The sequence below is a fragment of the Cydia pomonella genome, chromosome 17 (assembly GCF_033807575.1).
Source record: "Cydia pomonella isolate Wapato2018A chromosome 17, ilCydPomo1, whole genome shotgun sequence".
Classification (NCBI taxonomy): domain Eukaryota; kingdom Metazoa; phylum Arthropoda; class Insecta; order Lepidoptera; family Tortricidae; genus Cydia; species Cydia pomonella.
Window position 1 is genome coordinate 7,683,689 of NC_084719.1, and position 18,602 is coordinate 7,702,290.

Genomic DNA, 18,602 nt, shown 5'->3' on the forward strand with positions numbered 1-18,602 from the left:
GTCTTGTTGTTGTTTTTGGTCCTAGGGCACCCCGGAGGTGCATAGGGCCTCCACAAGATCCTTTCACGCCTTTATATCTTGAGTTACCGTCTTGACCTCGTTCCAGCTCACTCCTATGGCTCCGCCTTGAGGATGCTACTCAAACACGATACTGGCGCTGTTCGCAGCTCCTGTTCGAAGAGTATGTCCAATCAATCTCCATTGCCGCTGCGCTACATCTTAGGCGATCAGAGGTTGTCAGCACATACTCCACAAATCCTCATTTCTTATGGTCTTTGGCCAAGAAGTGCGGGAATTGCTGGGTCTGAGTTGTCTGAAAATAAATATTATGTTTGTTTTGATGAAGTTACCTTTTAATGACGGCAGCCACAATGGGATGCACTGGGAGGGTGATCTCCGGAATGTCAATGTTCTGCTGCAGATGCAGCAAGCCCATCTCCAGCTCGGCTATCTTCTTCTCAACTGATGGCGCCATCTTGTCTCCATCCCTAAAAATCCAACATTTATTGCAGTCAGGCAAGAAGTAGTTCATAAGTTTTTGAATTGAGAAGAATGTTAATATCAGGATTCTTTTGCTTAAAAATGTACAAGTCATAAATACTTATTACAATATCCTCTTTTCAATTGCTTTTACTATAAGAATACTACCCCTTGTATTTACCCAGATAACTATAAATATACAGCGATGTACAGTACGCACGGAATAGCGTAATTTTAACTTGCGTTGTTGTTAAGTAACAGGCTAAATGGACAAAGACCAGGCTGTCATAGCATAATTAATTAATTATCAATAGTCACCCTAGAATTCTAATTAATAGTACATTACTATAGAGGCAGGGAAACGAAGGGTTGCAGGCCAAGTAGATATAGACGGCCAACCATAGCGAGGCCGGATAGGGATACGCGGCCGGCAACCCCGTTTCTCACCGAGATTTGTATAGTGCTTTTCTCAAATATCAAATATCAAACATTTATTCAGCAAATAGGCCACAGGGGCACTTTTACATGTCCATTTTTACAAACAATAAATTAAAAACTTGCAATGAAACAATAAAAAAATTGTAATCAATGTTTTATTCATAGGTTTACACAGCTAAAAACAACTTACGAATTTACTACTATTTCATGGTTGAATGGCAAGACAGTGTCAGACAATTTGATGTTTAAAAACAAAAGAAGGTTGCTTTACAGGCCTAGGTGTGTAAAGCTGTATGAAATTCCTTTACAGTATATCATCTTACCCAAATTTTAAGTAAGTTATATCAGCATTTCATTGCAATTTGAGAAAATATTTAAATATAAAGATACTTTGTCATAAATATCCAAATAAAGTAGTTGTTCGCAATGCCCATGATATTGACCCAAGGATGAATTTTATGATAACTATAGAAGAAAGTCAATGTTTTTCTAAAACAATGTTTTTTGTTAAACATACCTGTCGGCTCTCCCGCTTTCTTTGACATAGCTCTTGAAGAATGGAGCCATGGTCTTGCTGATGAAAGCATGCAGGGTTTCATAAGGCGAGCCATCGGACAGGTTAATGAGACGCAGCTGACTGTGGATGGACTTGTCAGCTTCAATCACTGCTCCTCTCTTGATGCACACAAAGGCAGCAACACGAGGTGAGGTGAAGTGTACCTGTTTGTAAATAATATGGATAGAATGCTTTTATTTTAACCTAAAAGATTTTTATATTTTCATATGTTTTTTTTGCTAGAACTACCCACCCACCATTTTCAATTATTAGCTAAATGTTAATTATACCAATACATTTTTTTTAATAAACATTGATTTTTTTATTGTGATTGTGTTTTGTTTTTGTTTATGTATGATTTATAAGTAATTAGCGAATTGAACATAACAAAGGTATGAAGCAAAATTGTTCAACTAGCATATCATAATGTTGGAGAAATGCATTTATGCATGCCACCTGATCCGGGGGAACCAGGGGGGATGACGGACTAACCAGTGGAGGAGTGGAGGACTATGTCTAAAACAGGGGTCACCAATGAGTTTCTTCAGGGGTCCAGTTTTCAAAACAAAATGACATGCGTTTCTGAGTTTATTAAATAAGTAAAAATGAATGTTTGCAGGGTTGCTATCAGCATCAGCCGCATGCATATTTTGTCATGACCTACAGTACATATGTTTGTTAGAATAATACCTATTCAGCAAGATATAATAATGTAGGTAGATGAAATAGCTGAAAATAATAAACTCTTCAAGTTTACCTCGGTACTGATCTGGTAGGTAACAGCTTCTTTTTCTTCCTCTCCCTCTGTTGGTTGTTCATTGTCATCTTCTGTACAAACAACAATATTTCAATAATCATAATGCTTACCTTCAATGTTCTACAAAAAATTAGTCATATAACTTCTAAGATATAATGAAACTTGTTTTACAAATATCAATGTTCTCTATCGTGCTTTAATTTCAATTTACTTAAATTAGTGTTCATATATTTAATTTCATAACACATTCAGTTAATCAACATTGCGTGTGTGTTAAATTGACGTTCTTAAACTGTGAGAAAAACTGTTTTTTTACGCAGCGGTGAGCGCATCCACATGAGTAATGCAGAACGCTTATAATAATAAAAAGTATGCTAATAAGAAATTGACGGGTGGAACTTGCCTTTGGAGGAGAACCGTTGAACGTACAGAGAAGACACTTGTGGGTCGGAAATGAATTTCCTAATGCAGTCTTGGTTCACTTTATCCTCGAGAGAGGCATTCAACGCCGGTGGTACAATGTCGTCTTCAGGCAAAAGTACCGTTGCGGCTCGCCGCAGATAATTTGCGAAGTCCTGGAAGTCGACCACAACGACATTCTGCGCCTCTGGGGCACTCTCGCTCCCGTCAAGGGAGTCTCCCATGTTGTTTTAAAAAATAATCTACTTTAAAATCAATAATTTAAACTTAATATACGAATTATATTCAGCTGTTCAGTTTCCGTGCAGCTGCAAATTTGACAAGTGGGACATCATGGGAGGGGCGGGGAAGGGCAGAGAAATGACGCATCGGCAAATGTTGCCATAGACAACCGCCGGAAGCAACATGTTTCTAGAGGTTTTATTATACTAATTACGAACATACCTTTAAAACGTCAACGTCATAACGTCAAACGATTTGACTCGCAGAACTGTCATAATAATATTCCCTTTCCCGATATTTATATTTATCTAAATTTAATTTAATAACTAATAAGAAATGGATTCTGCGTCAAAATTTGATCAATTACTTAATTTTTCGAATAAAGTCATTGACAAAAAGTGTTTAAAACCTTTGTCAAAGTACGACAACTTAGTAACACAGAATTTACATGCGGCTCAGATAAGTACTAGGTAAGTTGTTTAAAATAATCTTATAAGTGGATGATTACACGATATTATATGATCATTTGTTGATAACTTTGTTCAAATTATGCACCGTAGTTAAAGTAATGTATACATGCATTTGTTAATATTAATGAATAGTTTATCTATCTGGTCTGGTCAAAGTTCACAAAAAATTATGACCAAACTTTATTTTTGAACATCTATTTGATATGAATTTTTGCTGCATTTTCTATAATATGATTATTTATTTAACAAACTTATCACACAAAATAAAATTAAGCAAGCATTAAATTAAGCCAAAAAAACTTCTAAATAAAAATTGTGTGAGTAACTTATGTTTCAACTTTTTTTTAGGCCAGCAGAAGCAAATGGACTATGGTGTTTCACTCTTCTGCCAACAGTATTAATAGTCTACAGCTTGCAATATAAAGTGTCGGCAGCATATAAGCTAGCAGCTTGTGTGTCTGCTGGACTCTTGTTTTATAATATATTGTTTCATATTTTTATATCCATTACAAGCCTAGTGTTAACTACAGGGTTGGGGGCAGGTTGCTTGGTATCTGGGTTGATAACAAGTGCACTGGTGTACAATGTTGTTAAAGAAGGTAGTGTATTGTACATTTATACACACATATTTTTAACCTCCTGAGGGCCACAATATAAAAAAACGCCCACCGAAGTTTCCTAGTAGTTGTTGTTATAGCGGCAACATAAATACATCATCTGCGTAAATTGCAACTGTCTAACTATCATGGTTCATGAGATACAGCCTGGTGATAGACGGACGGACAGCAGACAGCGGAGTTTTGGTATTAGGGTCCCTAAGAATGACTAAGGCTGTAAATCTGAAATTAATAGTGTAGGACCTACATTGTCTTTTTATTGTTTTGAAATTGAATGTAACAAAAGAAATGTAACTCTGTTGAAATAAAATAAATGGTTTAAATTACATATAAGTAATACCATAAGTAAGTAGGACCATGACCATTTTCAATGGAGCATAGGCAGAAGGAATCATGCTGTCTTTTTTTTATGCTAGCCTGCTAAAGCCTGCCATAGGAAAAAATATTATTTTCTTATTTTTAATTTGAACCCTGTAAGTATAAGTAAATTAGGATAAATTTGTTTTAAAAAGCAATATAACAAAATAAATGCTACTATATTTAATTTATGATAGATTCTAATTACATTGGAACCAATATATAATGTATGTGTAGCCTTATGAGGCTAGTATAACTCAAAGAGGGATAAGTATAGTTTTTTTTATACTAATGTTACTGAGAAAACTTGTATGCCAGACTGTAGTAATAAAACCATCACCAAAGTTTTCAATTTTTTATTTTTAAGCATTGTGGTATTGTTTGCAGATATTTCTGCTAAAATAGCCAGGTCCACACAAAGCGAGCGTGAGGCAATTTCCTCGCGCGTATGCTCGCTCTGTGTGGACCCGGCTAATTACTAGTTAACTGTATATTTGGTACTGCTATTAAGTAAATCTTTTCTTTCCTTCCAGACACACTATTTTTACTTATCTTTGCCCTACCGTCACCATTCATCTTCTGTGCATTACTCCGGCATTTACTGGCATATCCCAAAACATTTACTCTCGGAGAGGCAGTGATCGTTGCACAGAGCGCAGTGATCGCGGGTACTGTGATGGTGGCTCAGACTATGTGTAATTTGGAAGATAAGGGCACTGACGTGGATCTTGTGAATGGTGTTGTTATTGTAAGATATACCAAATTTTTCTTTTTTAATTCAAAACTCAATTCCATGGTGCCAATGCAATTGCTACCTTATTTCGTTCTGCCTACTTAAGAGGGAAGAATAGCTTTTTGAATCTATCGAAGTAACGGTAATTTTTCTATGAAATTCCATTTCGGGAGAAAACGGTATCTATATACTAATGTTAAGAAATCACTTTGATTTTGATGTCGATCGCTTCAGCATAATATATTCTAGGTTTATAGAATTCGCTAAAAAAAAATTGTTTTGCAAATTTTGAAAAAAAGGAAAACCTATAAACCTAGTTTTTCATTGTGTCAATAACATACTAAGAAATCATGGAGAATGGAAAATATTTAGAAGTGGCAAAACGTTTTCTCTTTTTAATATATGGACGATCTCGTGATATTCCTCCCTCCCTACTTGTATCAAAATAATTTCACTGTATTAAAATCTGGTCTACAAATTTCAGACAGTGTTATCAACAGTGGGATTAATTGTAACAGCCCTATATTTACTGAAGGAAGACTCCAGAACAATTAATTTGTTGATGTACATCTTGACCGCCGCTGCAGCGTTTGCGGTCATACAACTATATACATTACTTGGAATGACTTGTATACCTCAATTATTCATATTTCTCTTTATTCATCCGACGAGAGTAAGTATTTTGGTATTTACTCAACAGACCTAAATTTTCAGTTTCGTTTATTTTTTATCTGTCAATGCAAAACATGTAGTCCTTAAGGTTCCTGGTTCCTACAAGAGTTAAAGAAAACTATTGACTGCAAAGTATGTGGGATCTCATTCGATACCCTCCTTCCTGCCGTCTCACGACTGTGATAGCTAGACTGTGATAGCAGTCTTGGGTCTCACCCCTTCGCTGTGGAGTGGTTGGTCAATTTGTAGACGATGAAGTATGTACTTGCTTTTACTATTAGGTCTTACTCCACCCCGTGACTGAAAAATAATCCTTTTTTGTACTGTCAATAGGAGACAACCCTCTTAGCAACTTCCATTGCTGACTTACAAAAGTACCAGATCTTTTTAAAATGCAATATAAATGCCTACTTACCTTAAATTTCAGGTAAGACTAATAGCTTTCTGGGCGTGCCTAGTATTAGTCGCTATATTTGTGCTGGTATTGCGCACCAAAGCAGCCGAAAAGGCTACAACCGTCACAAGGAAATCGTTTCATCTGCTCGCCGCTGCAGTATTCGCCACGGGGATATTGTTAGATCTCAGACTTATGGAGATGGCGGCTGGCATTGGGTTTGGACTGCTTATTTTAGTTGAGGTAACTTTAATATTAGGTACATTTATGTTAAGGGCTCCATTCACCTTGCAGCTAATCCCGTGCTATTTTCGATACATTGCCGCATTTCATTGGTCTAATGTATTCGTTGCAACTACTTAGTCGGCAATGTATCGAAAATCGCCCGAGTTTTGTTGTAAGGTCTGTGGAGCCCATTAGATTACAGAAATCTGTCCTCGGTAACATTCCCCCAAATGTTCTTGTTGCTAAGCAGAAAAATAAAACACTACCTTGGGTAAGATTAGGACTCGGGGTTTTAGGCTAGGTACTAGCCCACCGCTTTGGTTTTAAGTTTATCCGTTGTTGTTGCGGGCGAATGTTTTTATTTTGGAAGGTAGAGGCAAGGAACAAAATCTCCATATACCAAAAAGTGTCCGACATAAAACCATAAATAGGTGGCGCTACAATACCTAGAATACTTGAGAAAAAAATCTAATCATAGACAGCGCACTTCACTCCGTCAATAACACCTAGGTTCTTAGCTACTCTAGCGCTACTATGGAGAGATTTGTAACTATTGTTTATAGCTGACAACTGGACACTTTTGCAACAGTTCTGCCTAAGGAGATTCTGTTCCTTGCCTCTACCTTCCATAGTTTTTAATAATCTTTCATTATGTTACGCTAGATGCGACATCTACCCTAAAGTACCTAAAGACTGACTGCGCTTAATCCTTGTTTATTAAATCCATTTATTATTTTAATTTAATCAATGAAATGCTTAATCATGTAAATTTTAATGTCTAGTATTTAAATCGATTTAAATTTTCGTTTTTATTTAATTCTTTTTATAAATGTTATATGTATATGGATCAATGTTGTCTGCAATAAATGATTTAATTTAATTTAAAGCTAAACGTCACTACAGACGTCTTCAATTGTGTAGGCCTCTACAGACCCTAACCAAAGAAAATATAGCAGGCTTTGTTGGTGCAACGAATTCAATCATTTGAGAGGTTGTTAGAGGTCCTTAGATCGTTATTTTTTAAATTGTAATTCCGTTAGTAGATTGCAAAAAAATACACTTTACATACTTTTAATTTACAGGCATTGAGAAAATCGAATATAGAACCAATCTCACCAGCATTACAATCGGCGTTCCTCGTTTATAGCGATGAGAAGGTAATGTTGTGAGTTCGTTTTGTACCACTTACTGCCACTTTATATCTTTAAAACGTCTGGCATTCACAAGAGCAAAATTAAAGCATTTTAGTCTAACCTTAGAGTTACTTTAATGCCAGTAGCGAGGCGAACGACTCAAGTCGTGATTCCTATTTGCCTCGTGACTGCTTTATTTAATAAGGCTTTAGATTTTATATTTTATAAAAACACTTGCTACTTTAGCTATTTACTTTAATAGTACGCAATTAGGTCTTTAAAAAAAATCTTACTAGGATTGCGGCGAATTCGCGCTAACCCCTATCTACATGTACTGCGGCCTTGGTTTCGGTCTACTAGCGCCGCGCGAGGCACCGACACTGGAGCGACTAGCAGGCGTGCTGGCCGTGGGCGTGGGCGACGCCGCCGCCAGCTGGTTCGGCAAGAGATACGGACACAGGAAATGGCACGGTACGGTCTTAGTTGACAGGTCTATGTTATTAGTGTAAGGTCTGTCATGTACTGTTTATCAGTCTACAAGCGCCGCAAGCACCAACTCTGGAGCGACTAGCAGGCGTACTAGCCGTGGGCGTGGGCGACGCCGGCGCCAGCTGGCTTGGCCAGAGATACGGACACAGGAAATACATGGTATGAACACATTTATTGTCTAAACGAAATGAACTAGTTTACAAAATGGCGCAAAGATTAAAATAAATTAGTTTATTTGTTTAAATGGGTGGTATTAGTTTTACTAAGGCCAACTTTCTTATTTAACCGCAACGTAATACGTGTATATGTTGTGCCCCCAGCACCCCAGAAGTGCAACGGGCCTTCACAAGCTCGCGCCACGTCTCGCCTTCCTATCTTCAGCTCGACTTCTGGCCTCGATCCAGTTCAACCCGACCGCTCGTAGCTCTCTTAGGACAGACCGTTGCCGAGAGTGTACAGGGCACCCGGAGCCACGGCTTCCGTCCGGCGGTTTCCAAGCGAAGGCTATGGTAGCGTTATTCGTTTCCCCTCTTCGAATAGTATGTCCTATCCATCTCTATTTCTGTGTCGCGATTTCTTCGTCAACGGGTGTTTGCCGACATATACTCCATAGGTCTTCATTTCGAATGGTTTTGGCCAGAAAACGGGAAGGATCGACCTGAGGAACTTGTTGATGAAGACCTAAAGTTTATTCGTTAGGCCCTTAGTCACTCTCCACGTGCATATAATAAACATTTACTTAGAAACTGATTTATTTTCAGGGCAAAGCCGAACAGTGGAGGGCACGTTGTTCAACATACTGTCACAGGTCATGACAGTCTACTGTCTCGATTTATTTGGTAAGATATTTTTGTATATAACGGCCCATCCGACGGTAAGTGAACACCGTAGATAATGGACGCTTACAATTCCAGGGTCGGCTAACGAAATTCCAATTTACGATAGATCTTCAGAGCCAGTTTTACTTGAGTCAATAAATGCGAACATTGGTGCTGCCATTTAAATATAGAATGTAACTACTGTATAGAAGGTTCAAATTCCTTTTACTATCGTAAGACGTGTTCCGACTTCCGACTAGTTTAGTGTATATTATTATTAGTGTTAGATACATTGGCTTTGGTTTTTTGGAACGTTGCGATAATTCCGGACCGATACGACTTTCAAACCTTCAAAAAAAGAGCGTCCCATCTAAAATTCCGGCAACGCACAACCCCTCTGGTGTTGTAGTTCGTTATTAAATAGTTCTGCTAGTGTAAGTTAGTGGATAGTTTAGTTAGTACTTATACGAAAATAAAATGGGTGTATTTCATTCGCCAACTGTTTCGCAGTTTGGGAAGTTTTGTAGTTATAAATGTTTTGTTTCTTAGCAATAAAAAATGGAGAGTTTAATATCAGAATGGAAATTGTACAACAAATCCATTTAACCAAATTTTAATTGCCTTCCGCAAAAAAAAACCTACTTGGAAAGTAAAATGCTCCAGAGCAGAAACGTAAAACTTTTATTACGTTGAAAGTTGATCTATCTTAAAATACCTTTTCCATTCCCCAGACGTAATAGAGTGCAACAACGCAGTGTTCCGCACAGCCATAGCGGCGACGGCTTCAAGCCTAGTGGAAGCGAAGACGGCTCAGGTCGATAACTTGATACTACCACTGATCAACATCATCGCCTTCCAGTTTACACACTTTTTGAGCTAGATTAAGATAATAGTCAGCAGTGGCGTAGTATGAACTATTCAAGCCGAGGGCAAAATCTATGAGCCCAAGGCCGAAACACTGAGACCAAGGCCGCTTCGCCCACGCCTAGCTACGCTACCGATCAGTCAAAGTAGGTACTAAGGACGAAACACGCTGTGGTTGTTTTGGTTGTGAATTTAACTTGTGACATCAATTATACAAAATTAAAACGTTTGCTGGGGAAAATCTAGTTAGGTTGAATTTATTTTGTTTAAAAATTGAAACTATGAATAATTCAAATATCATTGAAGCGAAGTTTACAAGGTTTAATCGTTTTTGAGTCTTGCAATGTTTCTATATCTAATTGTCATGAACTTCTCATTTAAATGTGCACAGTTGTGTCGAAGTCTAGTCAAAGGTCCCACTTTGTCGCTTACCATAAGGACGAGAGTTGCTTGTATCTTTATAAAAATAACAACCTGTCAATCAAAGCGTCCTTATGGCAAGCGAAACAGTGGGACTTTTTTGCTTAGAAACGACACAATTGTAAGTCGTATCGTGACTGGCTGACGCCGTGTAGCATTTATAACTAGTAGTGATAAAGTAAGAAGGGGGTAAGAAGTGATATTTAAGACTGTAATTGAACATTTTTAAATCGAATTTATTTAAATTTAATGACAATGCAATGTTTTCGTACCATCAAGCTGTCCAGATGATGGAAACCAAAGGTTCTAAGAACCACTTTGTAATAAATCAACGCAGGCTTATTAGGCTAATGCGCAGGCATCGCAGTTCTACGCAGCGCAGGACAGAGCAGAACGTATGGAACGTCCTTTAGCTACGCACACTGCGGTGCAAGCTTGGGCACGTAAGGCACGTTAGAATTACTTTGAAGACCGTCTAACGAAAAATAATCAGATTAAGAACTTATGTATTATTTTATAAAACCTTTTCTACTTTTGTACCTTATAATTTATGACTTAGACATTCCAAATGACACCAAAGAGTTTTGTTATAATTAAAATTATTTAATATTAAATGTTGTTTCTTTTAAATTGTTCCTGTATTAAGTTTAACGGTTATACATTAATTCGTTTACGATAACATAATTGTATTAGGTCTACCACTGATTTTATGTGGTTGACAAAAAGTTTCAGTCATTTTCTAGTAATTATGAGTAAAACTAGTATTATTACATTGTTACTAACTTAATGTACTACAAATCCTTGTCATGTAACATGCAACCAAGCCTTCAACCAGACCGTGGCTGAATGTGTAGTACCTAGTTCTGTCTACACACATTAACTTTTGACCGCCTCAGTTGGCTGTGGCCGTCATCGGTAAGTCTTGCTCGCGAACGCCGAGCGACCGGAGCACGGCATATTCCTTCGCCGTCTGGCGTTTAAAAGGCATATATATTTTTTTCTTTCGGAGCGATTATTTCCGAAAATATTGATTTTATCAAAAAAAATATTTTAGAGACCCTATTCGTTTTAAAAGACCAATCCAACGATACCCCACACCATTAGGTTAAAGCGGTTTTTTTTTACATTTTGTATGGGAGGTACCTTAGGAGGTAATTTTATTTTTAAACTTTTTATTTTACCGGTCGATCGCCATGCATGATTCATGCATCCCTGCCAAATTGCTTTCTAGCACTAACGATCAGGGAGCAAAGCCGCCGAAGGATGGACAGCCGGACACGGCGAAACTATAAGGGTTTCTTGGTGACTACGAAACCCTAAAAAGCGAGAATCGATATAGGAAGAAGAGTGGGGCGCGTCTTCGTGGATGGCACAAACTATACATGTATTGATTGAAGCTACTACTAGAGCTTGATATTCAAATGAATAGCATAAAACAACATTCTATACCAACTGAACAGACATTTCATAAACCATATTCCAAACCAGACATAAATAGCCTCACCACGAGTTGACATTTGACGATTACGTTACCGACTACGTAAACTCGATCGCTTCCCATCTCGCTCGTACCGACGTATTGGTGCCATAGAGGGAGTGAGATCGAGTTCATGCAGTCGCTAACGTAAGTGTTAAATGCCAACTCGTGGTAGACGAGGTCCACCATGGCAAGATGTTATTGTTATACCTCTCGCATCGAATTATGATTCCTATCACAGTTCAAGTTTTGATGTATTTCTTTATGTAGCTGTCACGTAAAATATTAGTAGACAATAAAAATACGGTAAAACATATTTTGAATTATTTTTTAAATTAAGCCCAACCAAAAGAGCAGGAACTGTCGCGTGTCGTAGGGACAATCATTTCTTGCGAGAAGTCTATTTAGTACATAATAAATGCGACAGGAATTGTACAGGCCAAGATTTATCATATTCTAGGGAATATTACAGTCGTACCTGTTCCATTTACTTAAAATATTTACAACTACAACATTCATTTTCATTGTAAACTATTAAAAGTTGTTATCCATTTTCATTTTCAACTGTAATTTGTTGTCCATTTTCATTTGCAACATCCACATCATTGTGCTCATTTTCAATGACAATATTTTGTCCATTTTCGTTTACATCATTTTGCTTATTTTCAACAGTATGGTTTTGTCCAATTTTATTTTCCATATTGACATCATTTTGTTCTTTTTCTATCTTGATTTGCTGTCCATTTTCAATAACAATATCCACATCATTTTGTTCATTTTCAAATGTACTTTTTTGGCCATTTCCTACAATGTCTACATCATTTTGTTCATTTTTAACTATAACTTGCTGTCCATTTTCGTTTACAATATTTAGATGTCCATTTTCTGTCTTATTGTCATCAATTTCTTCTTTTACTTCTAATTTTATTATTTTGGCTTTATCATCACAGTTTGTTCCACTGATACCCATATCACTATTACGTTTCTTTATAAGTACCCGTTTCTTTTTAACACCTTTACACTTCGCTTTGAACATTTTCTCTAAAGTTAGAACACTATATCTATCTATGGTCCATTCAACTACTGTAGATTCTGCCTTTTTCATAGGATTCTCATCCTCCGAATATGTTGGTATGTCTATTCGCAGGATGTTCATAACTTTCTCTAAAACATCGTCGACATAATAATTTATTACAAGATCAGCTTTGTTGTCCTGAAATATTCGAATGGTAATATAAATTATTATGTAAAGAACAAAAAAAATGGTAAAAAATAAATTGATAAAACGATTGCTTACATGTTTTGTGGGTTGTAAGTTGCAGATGACTAGTTTCCCTCCATATTTAACTGTTTCTAAGGGTAAGTTTCCACTTGGAATGATTTGTAGAGTCGTTCCTAGGCATATACTGAGGTCTGCAATACTGAAAAAATATAACTTATTTTTTTCACAACATCTGTAAGGCCTTGTTTTAAACACGTGATTTTGTATTAAAATCAAATTTAAAATAAATAAATTGTTTCAGAAAAAAATTATGTCAACATGGACTTTTAGTATCCAGAGAAAAACTGATCACAGCAGAGCCTTAACAATTTCAGTGTCAAATGCCTCATTTCCAATAAAAAATTAACCCACCTAGCGGGTTCTTGGCAGAGAATGTGTTAAACTATATCCAAGATAATTTATTTATTTAGCAATAATATCCTTTGCTCCTAACAGAGAAACCTACATTATAGAGAGTAAATATATTATTAGTAAAAAATATTTTTCATAGAGCAATGATTATATTATTAAATTGTTTTGGCATAATTGAAATATATTGTCCTCACCTAGAGTGCCACTCCGCCATGAGCAGATCATTCTCCGGCAAACTGTGCTCCCAGTCCAAGACACCATCATAGAGTCGCCCGCGGCAGGGCCTGCCATATACGTGCGCCGCAGCGCACGGCACGCCACTGCACTTCTTGCCCACTGTCTCCACTGGAGCGCTCCGGACAAATTGCCTGCCAAAATCAAGCAGGATGGTTATATGTTTTGTTTTCATTTACATTTATATCATTATATATTTCAATTAATTAGATGCAATTTATGGAGGGATACTTTTAGGACCATAATAGATTTAAAATCAGCTTTGTTCAGCATTTCTGCATATTTCTAATAATACTAAACTTTTAATCGCTACGCGCCGATATCAATGTTGTTTGTTAAAAAATATATATATTTTTATGAGAACATTTATCTTACTAATTGCAAATGGAGCTAATTGTGACGTTATCTATGAAACCTGGATCTTTTGTCAAGGACGCTTACGCCACACTGCGTAGCGCAGCGTTGTATTTGTATAGGAGCATCGTTGATAATGGCGTAAGCGCCATCGACAATAAAGTCCTTTTCAGTAAATAATGTCACAATTACACGAACGAACAAACAAATCAGTCAAAAACCGATTTTTTTTTATCACTTTTAAGGCAGTTTACTGAAACAGTTATCGACTTATAATGAAACGAATAACTAATTAACTTATAATTAATTAGACGTTTAATTAATTATTGATTAAGGAACTCTATATTTATACTGTTTTTATTAGTATTTAATGCTAACCAAATTTTGGTGGTAACTACTGGGAAAAAAAATCCCAGTAGTTACCACCAAACCAAGTTGGTGGTAACTAGTGGGAACTTCTTTTCCCAGTAGTTACCACTGGTAAAAGGTGGGAAAAAAAAATTCCCAGTAGTTACCACTGGTAACAACTTGGTGGTAACTAGTAGAAATAACCCAGATTTATGTACAAGCAAACTATTTAGGGACTTAAAATTTTGAAATGAGTGAAATTGAAGTTGTCCAAATAAACAAACAGTAAGATCCTTTTGAAAAAATAAATTGTAACACTATGGCACCCTAGAGGACATAAAAGAAAGAGGTAGGTAATTTAAAAGATGGTCCAATCAAATAAAAGACATGTCTGGAAGGACTAAAACATGGACCAGATTAGTGCAAAATACGGAAGAGTGGAGAAGATTGGGGGAGGCCTTTGCCCAATGGCACACAGAATCGGTTATCCTCGATTAAGGAAAACTATAGATAGTATAAAAATGTATTTCTGATATAAAGCTATAAAAAAAAATGAAACAAACAAACCTTTTGCATAAGTTGCATTCATCAACAAACATGTTCCCATGCAGCTCAGAGAGGTAATCCCGTGACAGCCCTGACTTCAAATGCAAGCCATCTATGTTTTGACTCACTATATAATGCACTTTATCACACTCTACAAGTTTTTTTAGTATGAGATGGGTTTTTGTAGGCTTTGCATCAGCAAAAGAAACATTGATAGAGGGCTTTTTGCCTTTTTTCTCTAGAGTCCATACACCATTTGGCCCTCTGAAATAAAAAAAGCTGTATTAGTAGGAAACTAACTATTTATTGTATTGTCACATTCAAAGTAATGGAGTAGCATAGTTAATTATATTTAATTGTAACAAGAAGGGTTGAATCCTACCATCTGAGAGGACAATATTGTAAAGACTGTTAATCCACCCTGGAGAAGAGAAGCAGCAAATCAGGCTGCGTGGAGGAAAATTGGAGAGGCGTATGCCCATCAGTAGGCGCATACTCACTGATGCAATTAGGGTGCAAAGTAAAGAATTGTCAGTGTAGTATGATGAAGTAAATAGTGAACTTACCTGAAGTCCGGTATACCAGCTGAAGTGCTGATCCCAGCGCCAGTATGAACAACCACATGCTTACTTTGATTTATGAGCTGTGCCAATAGATCACATTTCTTATTGAATGTAGCGACAGAGTCAAATTTCTAGAATCATATACAATTATGACAATAAAAATTATGGAATAATTCAAAAATAAAAGGACCACAAAGTCGGTAGTATATGTTTACCTCGGGAATTCCTAGGACACCTTTGTGTTCATAGGGTGATAAGCCCTCAGCATAATTACAAGACATGCTGAATTCAGGTTTACACTTAAATCAAAGCATATGTCATTTCATTATTTAAAATGAAATGTACAAATTAAACTATCGCATCGACAACAAACACAAGCGAACCAACTATGGAACCACAGATTAATAATATGTAGCTAGCTACAGATGGGACAGTGGCCTTGTGTTAGTTCCCTTTACTATAGTTGTGGCGCTGTAAACTTTTATAATCTGTGGCACTTATTTGACAGCAAAGACTAGGGATTTCAAGAATGAAAATTATCGATATCGATATTCTTTAGTGTTGTGACTACGATAAAAAATACGATGAATGACAGGACCCTCCTTCAGGAAATATGTACTTTCAAAAAGGATAACAAAAAAAACTAGAGAATGTTTTTAATTATATTTATTTTTAATCTTTAGTAGCTTTTTGTCTTAAACGGTGCGCTTTGTATTTTTTATAAGCGCTAACATGCAAAGTATGCATTTTTAAAATATATTTTTCCTCAATTTTACCATTTAAAATTCTGTTGATAATGTTACACCAGTTGTGCACTTGCAAACGTATTACCAAAGACATAAAATATTTTTTGATTAATATTTTATGAATTTTACATCCTAGCCAAGACAGGTCGCAGCGTGAATTAATAATAGAAATAATATTTTTTTTAATATTATTTGAATGGCATGCCGCGTTTAAATAATTGTGTATTATTTGCGCACATTCCCTATACGAACATACCATTCTCGAGCTTGGGTAATTCAAATTGGCATTTTTTAGCCTCTTATACTCCCTATGTTTTATATAATCATGGATCTCTTGGTTTTCTTTTGTCGTATAACTTTTTGCACAATCATCACATTTTGATTTTTTTGTTATTTTTCGGCATATGTATCCCGCCGTATACGCGGACGTTTGGACATTCATCCTTTCCGTTACAACTTCTCTATAATTGATTTTGTCCTGACGGGACGAGGTGGCTGACGACGATGACGGCGTATTTAAATTTCCAGGACAGTTTTCTTTCTCATCCTCAGATGATGTAGTGAAGAACAGATTACTTACATTAATTAGGGTTTCTCCGTCATCGTCTTCACAGTTCATGGATGTTGACTGTGGGGCCAATATATTAGAGAGGACTATGGATTTAAAAGAATATATAAAAGTGTTTACGTCGGGATTCACATTTCTGTAATTAATTGCTCTTATACGACCAAAGAAGTTTTCGATGGGATCCTGATTGACAAAACGAGGGTAAAAATATTTCACTTTGTATTTAGAAAATAATATTTTTGATAAGCCCAGGAAACTTTTTAATGTGGTTATCCACCCTTCCAAGCATGGAACGCGTACATGTCTTGGCTGGCCATTACGTTTGGCCAGTTTGCTATTGCGGTCTAAAAATGTCATACTTTGTAATGTTCTTAGCGCATTTTGCCAAAAATCCTTATGGTTTGATGTTTCTGTAACAGCACATCTAAGTTTGCCTTTTCCTTGGCCTGGCGATCCATTGACACTGTCAAATAACTCATCGAAAAATAAAACGACTGCAGCTGTCGTCTCCATAGTCTCTTGTGGATTATTGACTCGTTTGTCTGAAAGAAAAAATTGGTATGTACAATGATGGTAACAAAAACGATGTTTAATACAACTATACTTATATAAGAAATATTATGCAAAAAATGCTCATTGCCGGCATCGCCCCTGCGTAGTTTTGCGTAATATGCCCCACTGTTTTAATTCAATTGCTAAGTAACTAAATCAACAAAAAGACGGCTTCTTGACTATATTAGAAATATGTGAAATAAATAATGAATCTTGATGTATATGTAAGTGGAAACATGCCACCGTCAGAATTTTATTTGAAATGTTCTGCTGAAGTATCCATAGGACAAAGTCTTGCAGGTACTAGCGAACCCGGCTTCGCACAGGTTACACTACTTAATCTTCCTCAAGAATCAGTCTATTGACAGGTGAAAACCGCATGAAAATCGTTCAGCAGTGTTTGAGTTTATCGTAGACAGGCATATATATATACAGCCAGATGCGGTGGGGCACTTTGTTTAATGAAGTGTAGTGATTTTTCAAATAGCTACGATACAAATGTCAGCTCAATACAATTTTGCGAGATGACAGCTATCACCATACTCAAGATATTCGAAAGTTATAACGTAGGACTACCTCCATCTGTGCATGATGTCTTCAAATGCTTCGTTTTCAAACAAAATATGTCAGTCAATTTTAAGAGAAGATAGCTTTCAATAGTCATAACATAATTTATCCCTAATCCTCATCAAATCTTTTTGACGATGTAATTTAAAAAAATATGTTCAAATACATAAATATAACTTGGTAGACTTACGAACACTGTCGGTAAATTTCAGCATTGCAGCAGTTCGGGCGCTTAAAACTTGAGCCGCCATTTTTACTTTCATCTTTTTTATCCGTTTTGGATCCACGTGATCTGCCGTTATTTTTGGTAGCGCTCTAGTATGGCCGCCTTGCATGTCCGTATCGTATACGTATAAAATGTCCTTCCACGACGCCATTTTTCCATTGAAGACAATATCCTTGTTCAGAAAATTATTTCTGATGGATTTCAATAAATGTGGTGGGTCATGAAATATAAATAAGTCATGTCCGGCTACATGAACTGTATCTGAAAAGAGTGAAAATAAGGTTAGAGTTAGAACCATAATCTGTGGGTTTTTAATCACATTGTGAATTTGGAATTTATACTATAACGGTAAAACTAACTTGCTCTTAAGACGAAAGTGGAGGACCCGCACGTAATCGCCTTTTTCATACAAACGTGGTTCTCATCTTCCTGTCTATTATTAACATTATTGAACTTATTTTGAAATAATTTGTCGTATGTCCGACGATCACTATACGATTAAGTAATAACTTATGTATTATTTTATATTAACGATGAATATTGTATTGAGACTTGAGAGATAAATAAACTAAAACTATCATCAACCACACCTATGCCCCTACGTTTGCTTTTTTATTATTAAGTATAGGAGTGAGGACCATTTAAACATTTGTATGAAATTTATTTTTCACTCCTAATGATTACAATATTCAAAAAGTCGATAAAACATTAATTTTAACATTA

At 36.3% G+C, this 18,602-nt stretch overlaps 3 protein-coding genes across 4 annotated transcripts in view; 1 reads left to right on the top strand and 2 right to left on the bottom strand.

The window, feature by feature from the left end:
• LOC133526935 (dynein heavy chain, cytoplasmic) overlaps positions 1 to 3,115 on the bottom strand; it is an 83,724-nt gene extending 80,609 nt beyond the window's left edge. For both annotated transcript variants that reach the window (XM_061863795.1, XM_061863794.1), the window contains exons 1-4: positions 2,635 to 3,115; positions 2,232 to 2,302; positions 1,436 to 1,638; positions 351 to 488 (exon numbers count right to left, since the gene is read on the bottom strand). In XM_061863795.1, coding sequence (XP_061719779.1) covers positions 351 to 488; positions 1,436 to 1,638; positions 2,232 to 2,302; positions 2,635 to 2,875 — 653 coding nt within the window. In that variant the 5' untranslated portion in view covers positions 2,876 to 3,115. The remainder of the gene's footprint in view (positions 1 to 350; positions 489 to 1,435; positions 1,639 to 2,231; positions 2,303 to 2,634) is intronic.
• A 5-nt stretch (positions 3,116 to 3,120) lies between these two features.
• Positions 3,121 to 10,679, top strand: LOC133526932 (dolichol kinase). Its single transcript, XM_061863792.1, has 9 exons — positions 3,121 to 3,343; positions 3,692 to 3,942; positions 4,851 to 5,065; positions 5,535 to 5,723; positions 6,150 to 6,359; positions 7,424 to 7,498; positions 7,771 to 7,945; positions 8,725 to 8,802; positions 9,513 to 10,679. Exons 1-9 carry the CDS (start codon positions 3,210 to 3,212, stop codon positions 9,659 to 9,661), a joined length of 1,476 nt encoding a protein of 491 aa, XP_061719776.1. The 5' UTR covers positions 3,121 to 3,209; the 3' UTR covers positions 9,662 to 10,679.
• Positions 10,458 to 15,614, bottom strand: LOC133526934 (NAD-dependent protein deacetylase Sirt6). Its single transcript, XM_061863793.1, has 6 exons — positions 15,436 to 15,614; positions 15,224 to 15,351; positions 14,679 to 14,921; positions 13,370 to 13,543; positions 12,840 to 12,963; positions 10,458 to 12,755 (listed from the first exon to the last, which is right to left on the bottom strand). The coding sequence occupies exons 1-6, from the start codon at positions 15,499 to 15,501 to the stop codon at positions 12,087 to 12,089; spliced, it is 1,404 nt and encodes a 467-aa protein (XP_061719777.1). The 5' UTR covers positions 15,502 to 15,614; the 3' UTR covers positions 10,458 to 12,086.
• Positions 15,615 to 18,602: the final 2,988 nt, after the last annotated feature.